The sequence below is a fragment of the Cyphomyrmex costatus genome, unplaced genomic scaffold (assembly GCF_001594065.2).
Source record: "Cyphomyrmex costatus isolate MS0001 unplaced genomic scaffold, Ccosl1.0 scaffold29, whole genome shotgun sequence".
In the NCBI taxonomy this organism is placed as follows: domain Eukaryota; kingdom Metazoa; phylum Arthropoda; class Insecta; order Hymenoptera; family Formicidae; genus Cyphomyrmex; species Cyphomyrmex costatus.
The window spans coordinates 2,495,930-2,520,648 of record NW_017277017.1 but is presented as its reverse complement, the minus strand read 5'-3'; the positions used below and the strand labels follow the sequence as shown (position 1 = coordinate 2,520,648).

Below are 24,719 nucleotides of genomic sequence, written 5' to 3'. Positions count from 1 at the left end.
CATATATTTTATATATTTATACATATATATATATATATATAATGATTTGTGCGTTTTGTTTGTTTAATCTGATGTGCATTGTACAACACATGTAAACCGGATCAATCAATGCTTCGCATGAAACGCGAAAATTTACATATATTATATATATTTTTTACATCTTATAATAAGTCCTGTTGCTTCTTTGTGAAACTAGAGAATTTTTTCTCTTACATATTTTTTCGTATAAATTGTTAAAAGATGATCATGTATATTTGCAGATAAATTTATATTGTGGATCAATGTTATAGGAAATTTTGTATTATATAACAAATCGATCTATTGGCATTGCAAAACAGTTGATTTGATACAAACTTTTTTCTCGTTTTCTTCTTTTCCCTCTATCATTTTAAATTATCGTGATATTTGTGTGTCCACAAAATACACACATACACACACAATATTTGCTGTTTTAATATTTTGATGTACAGATGATTGGAACGAACAGTATATCGTGATATATTATAAAAGAAAATATCAATACTATAACTATTTTATGACACTATGCAAATTGGATTATCGAATTAATCTAATACTAATTAATGTCGATAAAAATTGTGTAACCATAAAATTTCTATCAAAATTATTTTTGTATACTATATCTTATACTATCTCTTTTAATAATTTATGCATCATATGACAAATTATTAAACAAATTATTGATCAGATAATAATATAATTTTATAGAATAAATAAATCAAGTTCTCTCTATATTTTCCGAGGAATAGTCAATTTGCCGCTTCTTGGAAAATATAAAAGTAGTCCTTCGTACGTTTATATTTTAGACGCAGCAAGACTTAATGACCAAAATTTATTATGACAGTTGAATTCTCACGATAAGTAAAACAATAAGAATCTATAAAATTTACTGATTTATAGACGTAAATAATAGATCTTTCGTTTAATGTTTAACAACGAATCATATATTTTTTTATCGCTTTTAACTTTTTCCCTTTTTGTTTTGAAACTTCTTGTTTTAAACTAAATGTGCAGATATGTTCGAGAGATAAATAAGCGGGTTCTAAGATATTTAAATATCAGATAATAGAGATTAAAATACATTCGCTCTATTTAAAACATATATATAAAATATTATATTTCTACTTTAGTCACTTGAATTGAAATAAAAGATACAAGCAAAGTCTTATAACTCTATAAGTTAATGATTGGCAGATATTAATTTACTGCTTTTGCGAATTGTATTTGCATACGATTATTATCACAATGAAAAAAAATATATATCAATATCTTTTTTCTTACAAGTTTTATAAATACGGCAGTTTAAATGTGCACGCAAATCATTTTTCATACATTGTTATAAAATACGAAATTGATATAACATAGCATATATTTAACTTATTTTTTTTGATTATTGCCAACATATATTGTGGCACATATAACGTTTCGAAATATGTATCTTAAATTCATATTATCGCACAAAGCTTTAGATATATTCTAATGAGTTTCATTATTAAAATAGTATGTTATTATTAAAAAATAAAGGTAAGATCAAAAATTATTTATAACTGACAATAACTGAGTACGTGATTCGATATCACTCATCATTAAATTTAATGTATCTTTTTAAAATGACATTGCAAATTTGGGCTGACTTGTTGCTCTCGACCTAATTTTCTTCCATTAACTACAAGTACAACTGGAGTTTCAACGCGAATAGATTTGAAATCAAAATCCTAAAAAAGAATGAAGGAAAAACGTATTATTATAAGTTCAACAAATATCGATTTACATCGTAAAATATGTACACATGTAAAAATATACACTGTAAACTTACATTATTCATATAGGAAAATTTTTGATGTGTAACGAAAGGTTCTGGTATACCAACAGAATCCCCGACCGTAACTCCTCGGTCTTTAGCTAGATTATATACAGTAACAACAATACATGTTTTCTGTTCATCCACAAGACAAAAAGCACTGAAAAAGAAAAAAATGAGTAATTATGCAGCTTATCAAGTTAATGTCCAACTGAAATATAACTTGTATAATATAAAAAGTAAACGTACAAAGGAACACAATCCGAATCTTGAATCCAACAAACCACTTTTCCAAATACGACTTTTTCCATGTTCAATCCAAGAGTTAATTCTTGTAACGGAATTAATTCCAACTTTATAGACTTTCCCCCGTATGTATACGCTCCATCTTTGTATGGTCCTAAGTGTTTAACATCCAATGCCTACATTTAATCATAAACCTATAAATATGTATATTGTGCCAAATCATGTTATATTATCATATGTATTAATAACATGTATTAATATATCTAGCCGTTAACTATTTATTATTATTAATTTTTATGATATAAATACCCGCATCAATTGATATAATCGTTTTGGTTTTACATATCCATTATTATTGATTGAATTTTGTATATCTTTAATATATTGTAATAATTCATCTCGTTTATTGCGTGGTGTTTCCCACAATGGATCGAGTGCTATTGCATTTTCAAATGATTGTAACGCTAAGTTATATTCTTCTTGATATTTTAGAGCCTAAAATAAATTTGTAGATTAAAAGGAGTTTCAGGCAGAAAAGAAATATCAAAATAAAGATTATAGGAATATATTCATACTTACTACAGCTTTATTAAAAAACAAATCAGAATTACTTTTTGCAATAATATCTTTTTCCTAAAAAAATTTAGAATTTAATATATAAAGATTAAATTGTACATTTGCAATAATATGTTTATATAGTAAACAGATATTTTTCATCTATCATTATCTTACCGCTTGGACATATGCCGAGATGCATGAACGTAATGTACTCGGATTTTGTGCTATATTGAAGAAGGAAGACAAATAGGCATTTCCTAATATGATCCAGGAAATTCCGTCAGTTATGTCAAGGCTTACAGCCTCCTTAGCATATTCCACCCCTTGTTGAATATTTTTTATTCGCTCTTCAACAGATGCTGCTTGTTCCTGTCTAAGCGCCATTGATAGATTTCGCAAAGATGTTTTATTCCTATGCTACAAAAAGAAATGAAATATATATGTGTACGTAATACATATGTAAAATAATAACTTGTTTTAAAATTTTCTTTTTTTAACTAATGAAAGTTATGTTAAATAGGATAAGAAAAAAATATACATGTTGTAGAGCACCAACAAAACAATTTTTTGCTTGTTTTATATCATCATTTTTCCAATAACATTCCCCCAACTCATTCCAAGCTTCTATTAATTTAGGCTCCAATTTCACTGCTTTGCTCAAAAGTTCTTCTGCCTGAGGAATGAAACGGTCCACTACGTTTAGAGCTCTTCCCTTTAAATAATAATACTTTGCACGTGAACCATCAATCTCGTATCCTTTACATTCATCGAATTTGCTAAGCGTATCTTTCATTTCCTTTTCCACATCAGTATGCTTTTTAATCGCTTCATCAATAGAATGTGTCTCAAAATAACGATCTCGAAAGAGATACAAAGCTTTCACCCTTTCCTGGAATTGATAGTACTCAGTACAGGTAACACTTAAATCTGGCATATCGGTTAGATTAAAAATTAAAGAGAAAGAAAGAAAAAAAACAATGTACAGGAAAGATTTAATGTATTTTACGTACCGTTAACGCTACGATTGGGTCTTCCTTGATAGTATTTGAACTCTTTGCACCTGCGACAACTTTGTCATCTATAATTGCGGACATTTTCACGGGTTATATTACAAAGCGCAGCAAATAAACATTACTTTATTGAGCGTTACACGCCTTTCAGGCGTAAAATCTTATTCATAATTCGATCGAAATCGTATAAGCTCGATTGTGGCGCGGGAGTAATCATTTGCGAACTGTCAAAACAAAGATGTACAGGTTATAAAATTCATGAATGAAGCGTATAGTAACATGGAGTAATACTACAAGGACGTTTTCAAGGCTTTCACGATAGTGACAACAACGCCACTTACGGCAAGTAATCGCATTAAAATGGACTTCTGCACAAATGGCGGTTTAAAATGAATGTGATCTCGCGAGTAGACTTATTGAGAACAAATTAATATATGCAAAATATTGAAATCAGAAAATGAGTTTTACAAAATGTATTAAATATATCTTGTACTACTTTTCTTCTGCTATCATTTAACAAATGCAAAGTCTAATCTTATTACGAATCTTAAGGAGTCAAAAATAATTATTATATTATGTTATATAAATAAATGTATCAATTTTAATAAAATTTGACATCATTTGTATTATAAAATACGTCGAAGAACGTATGATTTCATAATTTCTTCACATTAAATTAATTATTAAGAATTAATTTTTTAAATTAATTTATAAAATTAAATTTTTTGTAAATATCTCGTATTATGAGCTATTTATAAGTTATTAGTTGTAGCTGTAAAATTTTATGTTCTTTCTTTTCTAAGAAAACAGAGGAAAGGGAAATTTATTTTATTTACATACAAAATAATTTGATGTAAATTAATGAAAAGGTTACAATGTAACAAGAGAATGCAGTTTATTCTTTTCTTGTTGTTGATTATATGCTGATTGAGTTTTTGTATATGAGAATAGATTTTATATTATTACAATGTGAAAAAATGAGCATATAAAAATATTATTTCTAAATTTTGTGTCAACATTTTTTATGTTATATACATACATCAAATATAATAATTTGAAAGATTTATTGCGTTAATTAGCCAGATATATGAATAAGCACTTTCCTAAATAATTTTAAAATTTTCATCTATATATACTATATATAAAGAAATATCTATTGTCATATTATAAATGAAAAAAAATCCTTTAATTCGAAAATTATTTAAACTATTTTTTATTGCATAATATGACAACTAAGTAAGTACTTCTGTAGAAAAACCTTTTAGTATTATAAAACGATATTATCTAAAATTTACAGTAATTAGTACATTATTAATTAGTACATTATTTAAACAAAACATTGAATGAAGCGATAAATATACTATATAACATTTTTAATATAAGAATCATTACTTCTATTTATTATATAATAAAGAAATTTTTTTAATAATATTAGTTTTATATCACTATTTTGATCGTTTCTCTATTAAAGTATTGCAACTGGTAAATATATATTTGGCGTCTGCAATGTTTTGCAATTATTACCTCAACAAACGTAAGGTGGATCGATAAAGAGTGATACACACGTATAAATGGCGCTACGGTTACAAAATATACTCTTGATACAAAATATACATATATATAAACGCAGTACAAAGTTATACAAATATAATCTCGTAATATCACCTCTGTCACACGATTGCCATTTTTTCGTTGTCACGTACGAAACAAGCATAAAAATTTCCACTACGCTTTTATCTTAATTCAGATAATGTGGAGAAAATAGGACGGATGTGTTGTCCGCTGAAAGGATTTATTTTCAAAATACTTTTGCACTCTCAGCTTGTTAACCCTTTATTTCATTATTCGGTAAAGATGTGCCGTCTGTTGTGACGAACGTGTCGCCGTCGTTTTGTGCACGTGGCGCAACACTTTGCTCGTACAATTGATGATACATCACACATGCGTCTGTAGTTTGCACACGATGGAACCACGCTATCCTTGCAATCTGAAAAATATAAGATATGAAGATGTATACACGGTCACTAGACATATATGGGAAAAAATCTTCTTTAAACTTATTTAATTTTGTTCACACCACAACTAGAATTTATTATATTTTTCTTTTAACTTTTATATATATATGTATAATAGATAAAAATTCTATATTCACTCGTAAAAATATTAATACAGTGGCTTATATTTTTGTAGACGAGTATAGTAGTATAATTACAAGCATAATTAAAGAAATAATAGTTAAAGAAATTTTTTCCTCGTATTATATAAAGAAATATCTATTGTCATATTATAAATGAAAAAATCAATTAATTTGAAATGCAAATTTCTAGGGCCCATTTAAGCCGCGTCATATATGTTAACGATATTTGTTCTTAAGGATCAAAGTACTTTATAATGAGTATTTATCATACATGCGCGCGCGTGTTAGATGCATCACATGCGCATGCAAATCGAGCGACATCGCGTATGATCTCATAAAGCAAGTCGTTACGAACCGCGGTTTCCTCGTATAAATTCTAGTTTCCTGACGCCTTTGGACAAGAGCATATTCCGCAAGTTTGGACAAGCCAAACCATCTGTAATGTAACTAGCATAACTTAGCATTACATGCGGCTACGCGTTCTAATTCTCTCTGTTATAACTCTGCTAGATTACCTTGAACTTCCATTCAACATCAATTACAATGGTGTGACAAAATATGAGGAAAGAAGGAAAGAAGAAAGAGCTTCACTTTTAAAATTACATGTAAATTTTAAATATCGTGTAGAAAGAACTGAATTATTAAAATTGTATACGACAATAGCAAAGTCTTTTTCGCAAAGACGCTTGCAAATAATATTAAAAATGTTTTTTAAAAGAGAGAGATTATTGTTTGTCTTTCTCGAATATCTTTTGTCGAGATCTCAAGAACGTTCTTTATATACATATTCTTTATATATACTATATATGTATATACCGTAACTACTTTAAAACAGTTTCTCGCATATAAAAGCGACATTTTATAAAATACGCGCGGGAAGCTTTGGAGAGTACATTTTAATTGTGCGGATGAAATTACCATTTTTCTCGTTGGCGCATTGCCGTCGGTAATAACAACGCTTTATATCAAATGGTCTTCTGTCGAGATTGCATTCGTTTGACAACAAGTCTGACGCGCGATCGCGACACTTTACTTCTCTGTGTTTGACTCCAAACTTCACGAGGCACGTCGCGTTGCAACTTCCCCAATTTCCTGGAATTGCAATTAATAAACTGTCACGTAATAATGTTTATAAATACATATTTAACAAAAGTTCATGTCTTTTAAAAATAATCATATTTATCTGTCTTCTTTTATGTTTCTTGTCTCTATTATAATATTTTTTTCAATAAACACATTTTTTTACAAAACACGAATATGCTTTATATTATAGATATACATTTATCAAAAAATTGTAAAATTAAAATTTTACAAAATTAATTTATGTTGAATTATAAAATTATATAAAATTTTTTATGACTTTAGTTGAAGAAAAAAGAGAAGAATTTCTTATTACAAGAAAAATAAATATTTTGTATTGTGTACAACAAATCGATACCAAATATCGATTGGTAATTTACCGGTAATCCATTTTCCACTGTAGCAATCCTCAACACTGGGCGGCTTGTTATTCGGATTACAATCGCCCGGAACGGAGCAGATGACCTTTCTACTCCTCTTGCCATTCAAACAATGACTCCACTTCGATACTGTCCACTTTGACTTGGTGTTGTACATGGAATTGTCTGGGTTCTCGTCGACGACATTGTCGAACTCGAGAATCTCCGGCTCCTCGGTGGTGAGGCCGTCGACTATCGTAATACCGTCCTGCTCGTTCAGGCTAATGTTGTAGAATGACATGTCCTTGTTGTCGGTGTACACGATCAACGGTATCTCCGAAGTGGGCCCGCATGTCGGTAGATCGGGGCATGGCTCCATTTCTTCGGGCCGCATATGTTTGTCGCAGTCGCGATCGGGCAAAGCCAAGTCTGATCGATCAGTACCCGTGCCAGAGAACACACACATCACCGATCTTTTACGCAATGCGCCATCACCACATGTAACAGGGCACATTTGCCATGGACCTACCCACCATCTGAAACATTGAAAAAGCTATAATAAAAAGTGCAAACACTTTCTAAAAAAAAAAGGTATATCTTCGATACTTTTTTTTTTAGAAAGTTCATCATTTCATATGTCTTTAAATTCTCTAATAATTTGTAATATAAACGTGAAGTTAATAGCTTCAACCATGGAGCGAGAAAAGATGCATAAAAGATGCCACCGAAAATCGAATGGAGCTTTATCCAACCACTTCGAATTTATTTTCGTTTACGAGGCAATGGTATTTCTCGAAGTTTGTTGTTACAATCGCTTTATCGGATTCGAAGTTGGCTTACCTCGCAGGGCACGGATTCGAATTGCATTCACGCGACTTCTGCTCCGGCTTTTCTATACCGTCGCAGAAGTGGTCCTCGACGATGCCACTTTTTCTTTCGTGACAGACCGCATGCGAAGTTTGAATGCCACCACCGCAAGTGACGGTGCAGAGGGTCCAATCGGAGGATACCCACGAATATTCAGGGGCACGATCAGGTTCTTTTTTCGGTACGGTATATTCATAACGTAGTCCGAAATTGCGATACTGACCTCTGTAAATTAACTGAAACAATGAAGATAAATGAAGATGATAATTGAAAACATAAAACTGTTGAAATTTATTGATTCGTGAAACCAGTTAACACTAATTAAAAGTAACATAACATCAACGTTATGTTACTTTTAGTTTATATCGACTCAGAATTAGACTATATAGATATACAATAAAAGTGTAATAAAGGAAATTTATGAAATAAACATAAAATTGTTTTAATTCTTAGTTATTAAATAACTGTTGCGTTTTAAGTAATTTATATGGTTAGAATGTACTCACATAGACTGCGATGTCTTCTTTAATAGGTCCTGGGATTCTGATCTTCTCTCTGTCTCGATCACGTTCGTAGAGAGCTGGCGTCCCGGCAACTTCATACTCGCCCGCTAAAGTGATCTGCCTGTCCAATCAGAATCTTAATTTAAATGTTTCGTCACGTTAGTATTTCACGGAAATTTATTTCATCAAAATCCTTCTAAACTACGGTAAATAAATGTTTGTATTCTGCATTAAAAAATACATACAAGTTGAGTGTGAGATCTTCCAATATTTTTTTAGATTATAGCCACGTTAACTTTAGAATTTCATTTCACAATTAGTTACTCGCGATAGTTATTCGAGAATTTTATTTATAATTTTCCGGTTTGAGATATACGCACCGTTTTCCATTTAAGAAATACTTGTCGGAATTCGGCACGCCGATGCCAATATAATTCTTACTATTCCCGACTTCCTCAATTTTAATGTTTCGAGAGCCGAAAGGTATGATAACGACTTCCTTGTATCCGGGACCTTCGTTTTTATCGTAAACGCCACTAGTAGTCTCGCATTGAGTACCGTCACCATGACAAATACCGCAGCGGTCCTCCGTAGCTTCGGAATCCACCATCCAATCACAACCGACTTTCTAAAAATTGGAGTTATTTAAGCTTTAAACTTTTTTTTTCGCAACGAATAGAAAATTATACTTTTAATTTCTAAAATTCTGTTGCAGATGTAATTCTTTTAAAGAACACTGACCCTGCATATGCCAGCGATGCACATGTCTCTGGTACCAACGTTACATGGAGTACCATCGAGAGCAGCCTCTCCCCAAGGTACGATTACGCTTTCATCTGTATCGGTGCAATAAAGCTCGCAAGGTTCCGCTAAATGGGACGATGCAAATCAAATCTCGCGTCGTAATTAGTGTTTAAACCGCTGAATCATTAATAACACGCAATTTTGGAAAATCATGGAGTACGGAAATTATATATAGACTGTTTCCGGACCTCTGGGACAAACTTCAGAGAATGGTCGAGTTCACGTAGATCTCACCAAAAAACTCACCTTTATTAAGAAATCTGTGTTCTCTAACCCATTTTTAACAAGCACAACGTCCTTGCTCCGATCAGTTGTAAGGTACGCAAGAGATTGCGGCAATATTGCGCGTGACATCTAAAAATACTAGTTCAAGTTTGTGCTTTTTTTGTTATCTTTTTGCAAAAACGTAATCTAAGAATATGAACGAGTATTGTCGAATATTACGCGCGACCGCGCGATATCGGACACATATAGTTTCTCCAAAATATGTCAGAGAGCACAGGTTTTTTAAAAGGAGTATATTTTTTTAGTATATATATACCATATATATATATATATATATACAAGAGAAGAGAATAATTTTGTTGGAAACTTATGATTGTTAAAATATCAACATTTTTTTACACATTGCTTATCATTATTTCAGTTTCCAAAATAATTATTTGATGGTTTAATAAAATTAATTTCAAATGTGTTTCCAGCAAAATTAGATTTTTCAGCAAAATCGCTCTTTGTGTGAGATTCCCTGAAGTCTATTCCGGAGAGCTTGGAATACTGTGTATAGTATGTGATCGCAGAGAAGCGTTTCACGTGTCACATAGCGCTTAAAGGTTCACTTACTTTGATCGAAATATGGCAGCCAAGTATAGTTCTTTCCCTTGTACTCTTTGTCGTCGTAGTTGCTGCATTGCACGGCGCGGAAACTCGGCGTGCCTTCCGGACAAGGTTGCGTGTTACAGATTTTGTAGCGGCGTCTCTCACCTATGCAGAACTTTCCGCCGTGTGCGGGCTCCGGATGGTCGCACTTCCTCTCGACAATCGAGACCCCGGCGCCGCAAGTTCTCGAGCACTCGCTCCATGATCCCCACTCACCCCAACCACCGTCGATTTGCCGCGGTCGATCGACGATGGGCATGCATTCTTGATTTTGACACCACTGCGCAAAAAAAAGCGATATAAACCAGTAAATTAAAAAATCCAATCTCCACTGAACACATCCTCTTGAATAAATCATAGTCTAATTAACCTGGGAAGAGTCATGATTGATTTTAATTGTTATTTTCATTATTTTAAGTGTCTGACTTTAATTATGTAAACAATCACCTGAGGCATTTTTAACATTCTAATTATAATCACTATAATTAATAACATTATTATATATTATCGTTTTCCGATTTAATAGTACTTTAAAAAAACCTTTTTAAAAATATACGCCAAGTGCGTAAAAAAGATATTAAATTCTTCTTAATCAAAACGGACATGAAATTAATGTAATTATCCAAGTAATTTCATTACACAAGACACACATAAGATGGACCGAAAGTTGCTAAAATTGTCAACCGGATTATGGTAACGAAAAAACTTGGTGTGCCCTGGTCGCATTAATTGTACTTTAGTGAAAACATTATTCCAACATATATATTTGCGTTATAATTAAATTAAAATATAAAACAATAGACATATGTATATAAATATAATATATACGTATGTATATAATGATATAGCTTGTGGGATATGAAAAATACTCAAAAATACTTACAAAAATACACTTACAATAAAACTATAGTTATATTATATATACATACATATTAAAAAATATTAACACTGTATCGTATACTTACTCGTAATCAACTTAATATAACAATATCTCTTTTTTTCTTTCTTTGCACTTATACATACATACGTATATATATTCAATTAGCGCCACTTCAAAACTGAAAGATATCGATATATGTATATGTAATGTTATCTTCTCTTGTTTATTTCAGTTGTCGCACAAGATAGTATGCAAAGTTCATATATACTGTATATAAATAGTCGTCGTCGTCGTCGTCGTTCCGAGACGTCCCGAAACATCCCGCGACATCCCGGAACGTCCAACAACCTTGTTCTTTACTAGGAACAGATGAATTGTAAACTAATGAATCCAACTCAGGCAAGTATTTTAAGACATATTCCAACAAACTGTTTTTGTATCACGAATAATATCACGATTTACCAATCATTTAAATTCATAGAATTTATACGTCGAACAATTACAACATTGACTTGCGTAATGAGATATTATAAAATTGTTATATTTTAGATAATTATAAGGACTAATACTTAACACACAATATTTTATTTTGTCCTTGTATTATTCTGTTTCGCATTGTTCTAATTTTACTGTATACTGAAGATGACCACATTTAGGGTCGAAGCGTCTATTGTAATTATGTAATGGTATTTTATAATAGATAACTTTTACTAATACGATCCAGTGTGTGGCGTCTGTTTGACCTCTTATATTGTTTATTTTTGAACCATTTAAATTTATATATTATTTATTAAATTAATTTACTTTATTTTATTTTATTTATTTAGTTAGATTAATTAATTAATTTACTTTTAATGTAATTAATTTTATTAGTTCGTTTAATATTCTTTTACTTAAATTAATTTAATTTTTAATTTATTTTTTGAATATAGACATTGTGAACAGCAGCTTAATGGACAAAGCTTTACATGTATGTATCACACATACGTACAAATAAAAAAATTTTAACACGATCCCTTTTCGGGATTTGGTCTTTAGCTCTCGGTATTGGCTGCACCAATTTCATTCGGAGTAGTTGCAAACTAAAAGTGTTTTCAGATTTTTGATTAGGTTTTTAATTTTTGAGTAATATTAATCTAAAATTTTTGTAAATGTCAAAACTCCAGATAAAACTAGCGGTAACGTCGCGAATTTGGCAGTGACATGAACACATACACGATGATATTCACGCGTCAAGCGATCATGTCAAGCGGTTATATTTTTATTTTATGCACTTGGCGACGCTACGCGGCTACAGTGGCGCTTGATTTGAGAACATTACGGATATGAATTTCGTAACACTTTAAAAAAAAAAAGAAACAAAACAAAATGAGCACTTTAAATAGCTTATTTATGACAGTATTTCTAAAAAAATTAAGATACTATATTTAATATTGTATAACACTCTTTTGTTGCGGATATATTTTCAGTAGAGAATTAAATATTTAATGATTCGTAAAGAACAATTACTAAAAAGGAAAAAATATGTTAAACAGTATTCATAATAAATAATATCTATAACAATTTCTTTGGAGTCTAAAAACACTTTGAATAAGTATTCATGGGTTAGTGACATATTATTTTCTACAAGATTTTCTTAAAAAACAAAATAAGTCACTTTCGCAAAAGAAATTCTCGTTACATACCATATGTTTTCCACAATGTGTTCCTGGAGCTGCTGGATGTAGCATAGTAGTGCAGGAGCCGTCTACGATGCACCATAGTTTCGAGCAGATCTGTAATCATAAATGCCACAGTCATTTAAATCGGGTTGATCCTAGTTGGATTCAGACTGACTATTTACCATCTTTATGGTCTTTGCTTACTTCCTGTAAAGGGGAGCAGACAAAAGCTTCTCTCACGCCAAACTGGAGTCTGCATTGGTGCTCAGCGTTATACATTGCACCGGGTGGCAAATCCGGATACGCGTAATCGTTATCCGCCGGTTCGTCTTCCAAACAATCGCCTTTTCCTTGGCTGGAATTCGAGGATCCATATATATATATATATATGTACATATCAATACGTATTACACTTTTTATTTACGTAGAAAATACGCATGTTACAGAATTCTAAATTAATTGAATTTATTAAACGGTTTTTATTTACTCCAAAAAATTCGTGATGTCTCTCCTAGAGCATCTGGACCAGGCCACTCCAACAGCATCAACTTCAAAGGTCGGCGTCATCACATGCAGAGTATCGCCTTCACGTTTGCTACAGCCAATTTTTTCCGTGTCATGATACATTCCAAAGCTGAACAGAATATACGTCATACGGTAAAACGTTGAAAATTGCACAGATATATTTCTCAAGTAATATCACGCCTTTATTTTATATACGTGAAAAATATTTTCGACATTTGATATTACAATATATATTTTAAAACAAAATCTTTTTTCCGGTTCTACTTTCAATTTTGCTCACTTATGACCCAATTCGTGCGTGATTGTATGTGCCAACGTGATCCCATTGTCCTCGTTGACGCTGCAGCTGCGGTCCGGTTGACACATGCCAGCGACGTGAGCCACTCCCAATGTACTGCAAGGAGTATTCGCACGCGAACAAATGTCCTCTCTCGTTACCAGGATCGCCACATCGTGGTGATTCGGGTGCGAATCATTGCTTGGATTTAGCTTCTGCTGCCATTTGCAGAAATTGTATAAGGTCTTATCCGCGTTCACCGTGATGTCCAGTCTTTGCTGGGACAGAAACGGTTCATCTCAAGTAATCGTTCTATTTATCAAGATAAGCGAACGTATATACCATTGCACGTTTATCGCGTAATTGATCTAAAAGCGACATTGAACGTGAAGTAAAATACCTCTGCGTCTTCTTCTTCGAGGAGAATAATTCTGACCACCACGATGTTGATGAAATTGCCGATGGTTGGATCGAGGTAAAGCGCCGACACCATATTCATAATGGTTAGGAGATAGGTCTCCACATCGCCATCCTGGTGAAAAGCCATCATCGTCGTGTCAGCGACGACAAGAGCCTCGACATGACGCGGTGTACTGATCGATCTTTTGGAACGATGCCACCGCTTCGCTTGATGGTATTTCCTTCGTCCACGGCCTTGAACTTGGACAAGGCCTGGTTGAGTTTGCCATTCGAGCCGCGTTTCTGTCAATCGACGCGGTTCTGTCGGATATTTCACGTATTGTCATGATCAATGTAGTAGCTAATTTCTATTTCTTAGTGGCTGTGCTCTTTTATCGTTTTGTTTAATTTATTTGTAGCTCTAATAATTTTAAATTATTTGCTAAAAAGGTACGAAAACTATGTATGTGTGCTTTTACTTACGTTAATTTACTTGCGATGTTAATTAATTTTAAATGTTGCTAGAAATGTACGAATATTCGTAATTGTTGTCAATTGATCGAACGAGAAAGTAGCTACCATATCATGGAACATTTTAATGCTGCGGTTGATTTACGTACTGTGTGTTTCTACCAATGGCGTAGCCAAGGGGGGCCGTGGGGGCTGCAGGCCCCCCACTAAAATTCTAAATAATTTCAATAATTTCATAAGAATGTGTAAAAAATTGTTGAGCCGTAAATATTAATTTGTTTTGAGAGAGGAAATTAAATCCTGTTTGGGATAGTTCTCATATTTAATTAGATTGCAAAAACATCGTTTATTATAATATGTATTAAAAATTAATTTGTTGATTTTTCTTTGTGTATTTGACACGTAAATAAAAATTCGATAAATTACACGGAAGAAAATGTTGCTGCTAATACAACCGCAAACAATGTTGGAAGAACAGCAGCACTACACTCGTGAAATCTCAGCCGGATATTAATATTTATTATTCAATTTTTACACTATAATCTTTGACATATTCTGCGACTTGTACAGCTATTCCGAAATTTTCGAAACACTTTACAACAAAATGGCGGATTTTTAATAATATTTTATCGAATTTAATGATTTTTTTTCAAACGTTAAAATTGTATTATGAATATTCGAATTAAAAATTTTCATTAATGCTACATTGTAGTTGAATATTTGAAGAAATTTTCTGGGAAGTTTTAGATCTTTGACGTGGTGTAGAAGCTTAAGCTTATTAGCGACTAATGTGATCAAATTGATGTACAAAATGTTATATAAATCATCATTAATTACATTTTTATTTAACGTTTTAAACGAAACTTTTTTTGTTTATGCTTACCAAATGTGTCACTAGTATAATAAAACATTTTAAAAAACTGATTTCTACAGTCCCTCCCGAAACATTTTTCTCACTACGCCACTGGTTTTTATAATACTATTAATTTACTTGTGGCACTAATAATTTTAAATGTTGCTAGAATTGTATGAATACTCATAATTCTTGTCAATCGATGGAGTGAAAAAGTAGCTACCACAGCATTGAACGTTTTAATATCGCAGTTGTGATTTATGTACTGTGTGGTTTTATTTTTTATCACTAATTTACTAATGGTTCTAATAATTTTAAATGTTGCGAAATGTACTCTTAATCCTTATCAATTGATCGAACGAGAAAATAGCTACCATATCGTGCAATGTTTTAATACCGCGGTTGATTTATGTAGATTGGTAGATCATAAGTCTACAATTAAGATTTTATTTGGTCCGCCCGATAGCTCGACCAGCTTGCCGAAATGGATATACATTGTAGTTAATTACGGGTTTGCAGCGAATTGGATTATTATTCCCTTGTGAGTAGTGCATTTTGCTCTACAGAGAGAGACTTATCGACTCTCTCTCTCTCTCTCTCTCTCTCTCCCTTTCTATATGATCTTACTTCTTTATATACCGACGCGCTCGTGTTTAATCCGTCGAAAATGTAGAACCGCCAGAAAGGGTGGCTCAGTCGTAAAGTTGAAGTTGTGCCAAAGATTATACGAAAGCGGTAATTTCGGGTTTTGTAAGATGGTCAAATCAGATTTGGCAAATCGACTCGATTCCTACTATCGTTCGAATCATCGCATAGATCGGTAGATCGTCGAAAGTTTCGTGCAAACGCTTCATATCAGGAAACTTATCTATACATATCGAGTTGGGAAGTCATTACTGTAGCCGAAAGACATACCGCAGAAACGTTTGTTGGAATCGAATCTAATACCGTTATGAGTTTCAATATTCTCGCACGAGACGACTTAAACGCTTTACACACCCTTTCTTTCGCCCACCCTGTCTTCCTCCCCGCATACGAATATTATCGTCAGTGAAAAAATAAAGGAGCAGACAAGACGGCGATGACACGCCCACGTTCCGTACCACAGCGCGTCCAATTACATTATACACGGCAGACGCATAAATACACGCGATACATATTACAAGAGAGGGCGAGAGCACAAGAGAGGTGTGGGCGCGCGTTGTAGGGCGCGCGGGCGCAAGAGGAACAAGAAAAAGGTGTCGGGGTCTGTTCTCACCGCGGGTGCCGCAGTTTCTCTCCTGCTTCCTCTTCTTTTTGCGCCGTCGCTTGCTACGGCCGCCGCCGGCGCCGATCTCGAGCTGCCGTTGCTGCTGCTCGGCCGAGCGCCGGAAGACGAGATGAGGCCGGCCGGCAGTCGGGCCCCCGTAGACCGATGTGCGGCCGCCACCGGCGCCTAAGTCGCCGCTCGTCGCTTCGTCGACCGACGACGTGCCACGTTTTTCTTCCAGGGACACGGCGACTGGTTCCAGCCAGAACTCGCCGTGATCGCCGTGCAGCATACCTGCCTGAAACACAAAACCGGGTCTCGTGTTACCCACAAACACACAGAGGCCGGCGAAACTCTCTCGTCGCGACGTCTATCCCGGCGATGCCGAATACGAATGGGCCGTTTAGCTTCAAAGTGCCACGTGTACGTCATCTTGAGAGGCTTGTTAACTCTTGGCGACGTAAGGGCGGAGAGTGCGTTGTCTCGATATTTTTAAGCTTCGCGCCCGCGTATTATCTTACGTTCGCCAATTAACTTTGAGTATAATAAAGGGATGTGTTTAATGTCAAAACTTCATACAAACGAGACACTTGGAAAGCTTCTTACCAGTAATCGCGTACTACTGACGCAGCTCAACACTGCTGAAACTGATATTATACGTATCAAGTATTTTAGAACATTTACGTCATCCGAAATGTCAACAGATTACTATATGTCTAATTAAGCGTGGAAGTCACGTATATTATGTTACAACGAAACGAATCGTGATCTTCAAAACGTGGGAAGAACGGCAAACGCGAGAAATGGCGGTATGAGACTTGCGGGGGCGGTATCTCTTCGCAATTTTGCGGGAACACTGTCGACGGCGAAGATATATACGGAAATATTAATACGATATATGAGATTATAACGAACTTATGAAAACGAAGCACAACTGGATGATATTAATCTCTCATCTGGGTATTAATATTATATAAGTATATTCACCTTAAGTACTTGGAAATTGAGTTTCTACAGAGTTGCTTTATATCAGCATACGCTACCGAGTATTATGCTCAGTTCCCATGAAGTGCAAACACTTAAACGTAGAAAGGACACCGCTCGATATCGCGAGAGCAGAGGGGGATGTTAATGCAAAGCTTATTGGAACTTGCCGCTTATTATTTCAATCATCAATCGCTATCTGACGGGAAACGGCGAGACCTGTCAGTGACCACAGGTGATTAATGCCGAAGCATAGCTACGGGCTAATCTGCAGCATGATCAACATCGATTCGCATTATTCTATTTCTTGTTACGAAGGTGTTAGAGTTCGGACCTCCGACGGCGCGTCGGGCGTCATGGAACAAGTATCTCGAAGGTCCATGCGATCGGTATAAAAAGAAGGCAAGGGGTCTCGAAAGTAGAGAAGGTGAAGGCTTAGAAGTCGGGGATGACGTTTGCATATTCCGATTAACTCTCGAAATGGAACAGTGTCAAGCTTTTACGTAGACTAGAGAAAAGGATATGTAAGTTGCGTGCAGAAGAGTAAATCTAAAGACATATTTCAGTTAATTATTATACTTATCTGATCATTGTAATCAGGTAATTTTTTAACAAACAGTTGTTACGTAATAGATTGAACGATCAAAAATTTATATTAATATGAATTATTTTATGTATCTATACATCATATTAATTACTTACTCTTACATATTTATTAATATTACAAGATAGCTTTTAATTTAAAACCGTAATGCGAATACACGACAAATAAGGAAATAAAGGCTCTAAACGGTGAAACTGAATCTTCAGTGCCTAAATAATTCGCGCGATGTAAATTTAAATACTATATTCAATCCTACAAACTGCGCGCCAAATTTAATTTTACTTAGTGATTAATTAATTACTGCAGTAGTTACTTATATGTAGTACCCAATTAAAAATACTTTATTAATTAATTACTTTCAGAATTAATACCTCCCGTTTTCTTTTTATATCGAGCGCATTTTTCTGTATAAACAAGAACAATATCAAAATACCCATATTCTATAATTTCACGATACGATAAAAAAAAAGCATGATTGTGCTTTTCTTTTTTCTTATTACCAATTTAATAATAAATATACGTGACGTTTGTCACAAGTCTAATCTAACACAAAGAAACTTTATTATTACAACAAACTTAATATTTTGATTTTTGTGGATACACGAATCATGAATAATTGGTAAGATTTCATGAACAAAATATGCTATTAAAAATTCTATTTGCGTTCGTATCAACTGGCATACATATTAAAACCTAATAATCTAGGTTGTTTTACACACTATACCACCGAAACGCAATATTATCATCGTTGGTGTCACGAGGCAGGTATTCTCGCTCCGACGAAATAAAACAACCCACAGTGTGGAGCGAGAGAGGCTAGAGAGATAGAAAGAGAGGGAAGGAGAGAGACGGTAAAAGGGCTAAATATAGTCGGGCTGAGGTGGCGCTCACTATTTCGATTAGCCCTCGACGCAGACCGTGAAAAATCATGGCGCCAGACTCACAAAGGCGAAGAGAAGGAGGAGACGAAGAAGAAGAAGAAGAAGAAGAAAATGCAGGGCCTCGTCGTCGAAGGATCTCAAAGCGAAAGAGATCCCGGCCGTGACTTGGCTCGGCATGGGGCCTCGCGGCGTTCTCGCCTCCATCTCTTTTTCCTTTTTCCCCTTTATTGTGTCATCTTTGTTTTGTTGTGTGTATGCCTCCCTCTCTTTCTCTCTTCCTCGCCTCTTTCTCTTTTTCCTCTTTCTCTCTTCCCACAAATTTTGATTGGCCATATAAGGAATGATTTGTTCCTGCAATCCGTTTTGATTACTACAATGGACAGGCACTCGAGCAAGTATCTCGTCGCGTTGACTTCGTTAACCCTTTATGGCTTAAAAGAGGTTTGGAGAAAGAAAGGACGGTCGTTAGATATTTTTTAGATTTTTTCTTTGTTCAGATCATATAACCATACATAAAAGACATAATACGAATAGACGCATAGTCATAAAATTGTTCATTACTCCGAATGCATTCGGAGAGAAATCTGTCTCTTCAGAATTTATAACGGGTTAATAATCATGATTTCCGTTGATTCTTTCAGAAGGATTTATTCACCGATTATACAGAGTATGCTTGACAAAGACAAATATGACATCCGTAGATCGATCTGTGCGCTCTCAGCCGAAATGAAATAATTGGGAGTTATGGTGCATATGTTACTTGCACTCGCGCGATATTTTATCCTTTAGTCGAGGAGATCTCCGATTCGCCGATATCCGCCGATAGGATTTAATTTAATAAATGTGACTTCCATTCGCTATTGGATTCTGCATTCGGAATATTTCATGTAAATCAAAAGTCTGGTCTTTTGAAAAAAAAAAATTCGAGTTACCGAAAATTCATGTATGACAAAAATGTATAAATAAAAGGTCTATTATACTTTTATATGAGATGCGATGTGTGAATAAAAATAACAAATTGTAATATTAAAAAGTTTTCATTTTCGATATTTGATTAAATTGATTAATTATGGTTTTGCGTTATTGAGAGAATGCATATACATACATATATGAAAATATTATTGATTCTCTGCAATCTATATTATACATTCACCGTATCGTTGCTAGCCGAGAATTTGCTACCCTGGTTGAATACGGCTAATTGGCAAGTAAATATATCTCTATACTTGCAAGACAGTTACCAGGAAGCGTTACTCGAGATATTTCTGTTTTTATTGGTCCGTATTGTATGGGCTAACATATACCATGCGGTACTACCGTATATTCGCGGGATTCGATTAATTCTACATATCGACCGATAATTTACATTATAGTGTCGTGTCTATCTCGGCGAAGAAATTTCTATCGTGATAGTAACAAATTTATATCGCGTTATCTTTAATTGTCGTGAGTATGCTAGTTAAAAATCAAACCTGAAATATAGTAGGTATAAGCCTTAAAAGTCTTAAGAAATTGAAATTAGACCGAGGAGAATAAATCAATTAATAAAAATAATCCTATTTTTTGTTAAAAGTGGATTTCAGTGCTTAATAATGCCCTGACAGCTGTTGTGTTTCGGAATCAAAACTTCGATTCGTATAAAGCATCGATCGGTTTTTAATAAATCGCTATCATTACGTAAAATGTGACAAATTCACGGAGCGCACGACAGGATCGCGAGTGCTTGAATTATTAATTGGGCTGCAACTGATCGTTATACGAGCGCGACCCGGTCGACATAAATTACACCATAGTTCGCTAATCGCGCGACGCACACCCGCACTGCCGACGCAATCGATCGTGACGATTGCACAAATGCCGATCCGCGCTGGTAGGAGGAGTATACGTGCGTACGTAGGATATGGAAAATCTACGCGAGCGAGAAAAGCCCGTTTACGCGCCGCGGTTACACGTTTCCCGAGAGAGTCGCGGACGCGAAACAAGGCGAATTCAATTAGCATAAAATACGTTCTTTCGTCGTGGTCGCGAAAGCATGCCGATCCTGGTCGGTCCATGGCGGTACCATGTCGTACACCTCGCCCCAGCTCGGCCCGGCGCGGCGCACCGACGATCGTTAAGGCGACTTTACCCTACAAACTAGACATATGCCGCCGCTGTATGTATAAATTATTATTGAACGACCAACGGGAAATATCGATGGGCGGTCGCAACACCAAGACACGTCGACGCCCATGTTCAGCGGTCGACGAGGCCTACGGCCAGACTTTTACGACGCATATTTGCGCTGACGTCTAAGCGCGTATTGGCTCCCCCGATAGTGTGATAGTTGCACGTACGCGAATATCTATCGCGCTTGTCGAGCGGCTTGGTCGCTGCTGACAATCGTAAAAGACGATTAGGCTTGCCTTGGTTGGCAAAGCCGATACGATCTGCTTACGAGGTTCGGAGATTATCGCACTGTCGTGCCGTGTTGATTACCGAGGGAAATTAATTATCGGAATCCGCGGAAATACTTGACCTCGTGTCGAATATACAGCGTTGATTAGAATTCGCTATTGATATCGATTTTATCGCTATAATATGTACATAATTCTAATTAAATTTTTATATTGTCTCTACTTTCTTTTTCTCTCTTTTGTGCAACATAATCTGATAAGTATAAATATAAAATTGAATTTTTAGACAGGTATTTAGAGTTGATCATGATCTGATGAATAATCATACAGTTTCATAAATTTTTGCGAAGATTAATCTTTAAATATTCTTTAATTTATGAACCGATGATCTCAGAATGAATGAAATCTCAGATTGATGAATGGTAGGTTTTTAATTATGTATTTGAATGATCAATTCTAACTAATATATCTAAATATTTTAAACAAAACGTCAAAGAGTGAAATTCTCATTAATTACAGTATCAAGGTCTTACTTAATGAATCTATGATTATTTGAACTAACAATGGAATATTCGAGATCGAGACTATAAGAAATCATAAGTAAAAATAGATTTTTCTCAAATACAGATTCGTAAAACAGAGATCTGTAAAATATTAACCCAAAATATGAATTTGTAATTAATTGCGCTTTCAGTCGAAGACGGAAAATTATTTATAGCTCGGAATTCCGGTCTACGTAAATAATTTTGAAAAACAAACATACAATAAAAAAAATAAAGCACGTAAATGCTGCAGTCTTGTTTTAACTATTAAAGTGAATCGCACAATCAAAAGTATCTTTCAATCACTATCGATTAAATGGCAAAATTTGATTGATTGCAAATCCCCTTTTCGTATTGCGTTATCGTAGCGAGAATTTTGTTTTATCAATTCACGGAAATAAAAATTTTGTTGTGTACATGCGCTAGGTTTATCCACTTTACAGTATACTCCAATTACGCTATCGGTAATTGTTATTTATACTATCATTCGAAAAAGTTTTGTTGTTGGCGAATGTAAAATCTGCTAATATTTGATTACGAATTTCCACGCCACCAAACTCGTATATGTTCCTCTTAAACGACACGTTGCGTGTCTGATGCATGCAGATTGAATCACGTCCGAATATTATGACAGAAATTTCAATTCAATTATGCACCATTCCGTTAATTTATTCGGTTGTAACGCGTCCCGAACATCCCGAGTTTATTTCGTAAATAGCAATTAATTCGCGGGAATTAAAGTGCGTCATTTTATATAGGACTCACGCGGGCTTTGATATCGGTTCGCAGCGAAATTCGAATGATTCCGCGTAAACGACGTGATTGTATACGCGGTAGCTTGCTCAATATGTGCCTTGTTAGTACCAGGATTATGCTCCTCTGCCGTAGCGGGGAATTTAATAATGCGCCAATAAATTATTGTAAATGTCAATCGCCGTCGCCGCGTTACGACCGTGTAACAAGTTATGCGCACGATAATCGTACGAGAGATCGCCAATGACATCAGACTTTGTATCCGGCGGAGTTATCTCCGTACAATCGAATGCGAGAGAGACGCATAAGCCGTCATGGGTGTGTTCCGCTGTCACAGCACCGTAATACCACGAGAGAGAGAGAGAGAGAGAGAGAGAGAGAGAGAGAGAGAGACGAGCAAGGCTGAATCGAGAATACGAAGCCGGCAATAAGATTATGTCCGAACAGAACGACGCACGATTCTTCTTTTCAAGTCCCTTAGGCGATATACCTCGCTATTCTCATGCCGATGAACGCGATACCTCGCTTCACTAGTATGCGTGGAATCTGTTTCAAGGTGGACATTTGAGATTAACGGAAGGCTTTTTTCTTCGTGGAAACTTAGGTCCGTCTAATTTATTCCTCTTTTTGCGTCTTCTTATTGTGACGCTTCCTGTCCTGGTTGTACCTTGTATCGTGAAAATTCCACACGACGACGACGACGACGACGAGAATGTTTCCCGTGAGAACGTTTTCAAGCAGGATACGCGTAACAGTTTATGCGCTAATAGTTGCATGCGTCGATTGATGTTTTATGAGGGATGCGATAAAGATAGCGGATAGCGCGCGCGCACTATATGGTCGCCGTGATTATTGCAGCACTTAGCACTCCGCATCGCGCGAGATGTTAATCCTCCTCGAGATATGGGATTCCGTCGGCTTCTGGAGTATTATCTCGCGCTACGTGCGAATTAGGCGGTGCGAAGTAATGCCTTCCGTTCCTACAATCCCGCGCGTAGATCCGACAGTTCGTCATGGAGAGCAAGATAACGGATTTTCCATACAAAGCTCAGAATATCTAAGCGGGATATCGTGTACTCTTTGACTCGTTAAGGATGAAACCGGATGTCCGCCCGGGAGATAAGAAAGAGAATTTGGCCGAGGGCGAAAAAGACTATGATTCCGATGACGATAAATGCTTCCTGCCAGGGGAAACGTGATTTATACCATCATTAGAATAGTCGCCCTGGACTTCCCGTGTAGGTGGTATATAATGATGGTTACCGCGTATATATGTGTTTGTGCGCCGGTTCTGGCTCGTTTTCCACGGAGGACGGGAGATGCTGCGGCTACAAAAAAGGCGCCCGCGTCCGACGATTACAACGTCCATAAACACCCAGTCCGTAACAGTTACGGTGCATCTTGTGGCGAGTCTAAGTGAGCTTACATGCTCGCCGTACGTCCCCGTTAATTGGTACAGCAAGAAATATTCAATGAATCGATCGTTTAATATGGGTTAAGCAATCCTTATATATACTTGATAATTAATGTATAATATGTTAATCGTGAGACGGGAACTCGAGCAGAATATTTTACGTGATTCGGTGTGTATTAGATCCTTTCTTATCCTATTCTATATTTAAGAGACGCTGCGATCGACAGGCCAGTGATACTGAAGCTGAAATTGAGTTCCATTTTAGCGGAAGTCTGTTCAGCTCACGTGTATCCGGGATACGGGCTCGCAAAGTGATCGCATCATTTATCACGAGATCGAGCTTCTTACCAGCCCTTTACACACGGGATGCTTCTTGAGTATATACAGAATATTATCCGTAGATATTACAGAATATATATAGGTAAGCTCCTCTCGCGTAACAAAACCCTCGCGACCTTAATCGCTTTATCATTTTTTTTTCTTCTCCTCACGTTTTATATAAAAGGCACAAAAACGAGTGGCCTATTAAACCCTAATTGCCAAAAGTAATAAGGGGGGGGGGGGGGGGGGG

General features: G+C 35.3%; 2 protein-coding genes across 2 annotated transcripts in view; both read right to left on the bottom strand.

The window, feature by feature from the left end:
* Window positions 1–1,567: 1,567 nt before the first annotated feature.
* On the bottom strand, window positions 1,568–3,846 carry LOC108775216 (tetratricopeptide repeat protein 5). The gene is made up of 8 exons (XM_018541519.1): window positions 3,634–3,846; window positions 3,162–3,512; window positions 2,798–3,040; window positions 2,645–2,698; window positions 2,375–2,560; window positions 2,069–2,241; window positions 1,835–1,979; window positions 1,568–1,733 (listed from the first exon to the last, which is right to left on the bottom strand). The coding sequence occupies exons 1-8, from the start codon at window positions 3,715–3,717 to the stop codon at window positions 1,611–1,613; spliced, it is 1,359 nt and encodes a 452-aa protein (XP_018397021.1). The 5' UTR covers window positions 3,718–3,846; the 3' UTR covers window positions 1,568–1,610.
* Window positions 3,847–5,403: 1,557 nt separating this feature from the next.
* The window catches only part of LOC108775180 (A disintegrin and metalloproteinase with thrombospondin motifs 7), a 44,207-nt gene continuing 24,891 nt past the window's right edge, over window positions 5,404–24,719 (bottom strand). Inside the window, exons 3-16 of the mRNA XM_018541466.1 lie at window positions 16,584–16,872; window positions 14,003–14,322; window positions 13,606–13,880; window positions 13,288–13,434; window positions 13,005–13,155; window positions 12,825–12,914; window positions 10,224–10,539; window positions 9,321–9,448; window positions 8,960–9,207; window positions 8,583–8,700; window positions 8,050–8,312; window positions 7,231–7,745; window positions 6,689–6,862; window positions 5,404–5,620 (exon numbers count right to left, since the gene is read on the bottom strand). Of these exons, the coding sequence (XP_018396968.1) occupies window positions 5,475–5,620; window positions 6,689–6,862; window positions 7,231–7,745; window positions 8,050–8,312; window positions 8,583–8,700; window positions 8,960–9,207; window positions 9,321–9,448; window positions 10,224–10,539; window positions 12,825–12,914; window positions 13,005–13,155; window positions 13,288–13,434; window positions 13,606–13,880; window positions 14,003–14,322; window positions 16,584–16,872 (3,180 nt within the window). The 3' untranslated portion in view covers window positions 5,404–5,474. The remainder of the gene's footprint in view (window positions 5,621–6,688; window positions 6,863–7,230; window positions 7,746–8,049; window positions 8,313–8,582; window positions 8,701–8,959; window positions 9,208–9,320; window positions 9,449–10,223; window positions 10,540–12,824; window positions 12,915–13,004; window positions 13,156–13,287; window positions 13,435–13,605; window positions 13,881–14,002; window positions 14,323–16,583; window positions 16,873–24,719) is intronic.

Bases quoted from the DNA above. Each gene is read 5' to 3' on its own strand.
- LOC108775216 (XM_018541519.1), bottom strand. From the start codon at position 3,717: ATGTCCGCAATTATAGATGACAAAGTTGTCGCAGGTGCAAAGAGTTCA. The intron at 2,699-2,797 runs GTAAGATAATGA...AAATTTTTTTAG, and splicing joins TCTCGGCATATGTCCAAGCG to GAAAAAGATATTATTGCAAA. The intron at 2,561-2,644 runs GTAAGTATGAAT...AATTTATTTTAG, and splicing joins TGTTTTTTAATAAAGCTGTA to GCTCTAAAATATCAAGAAGA.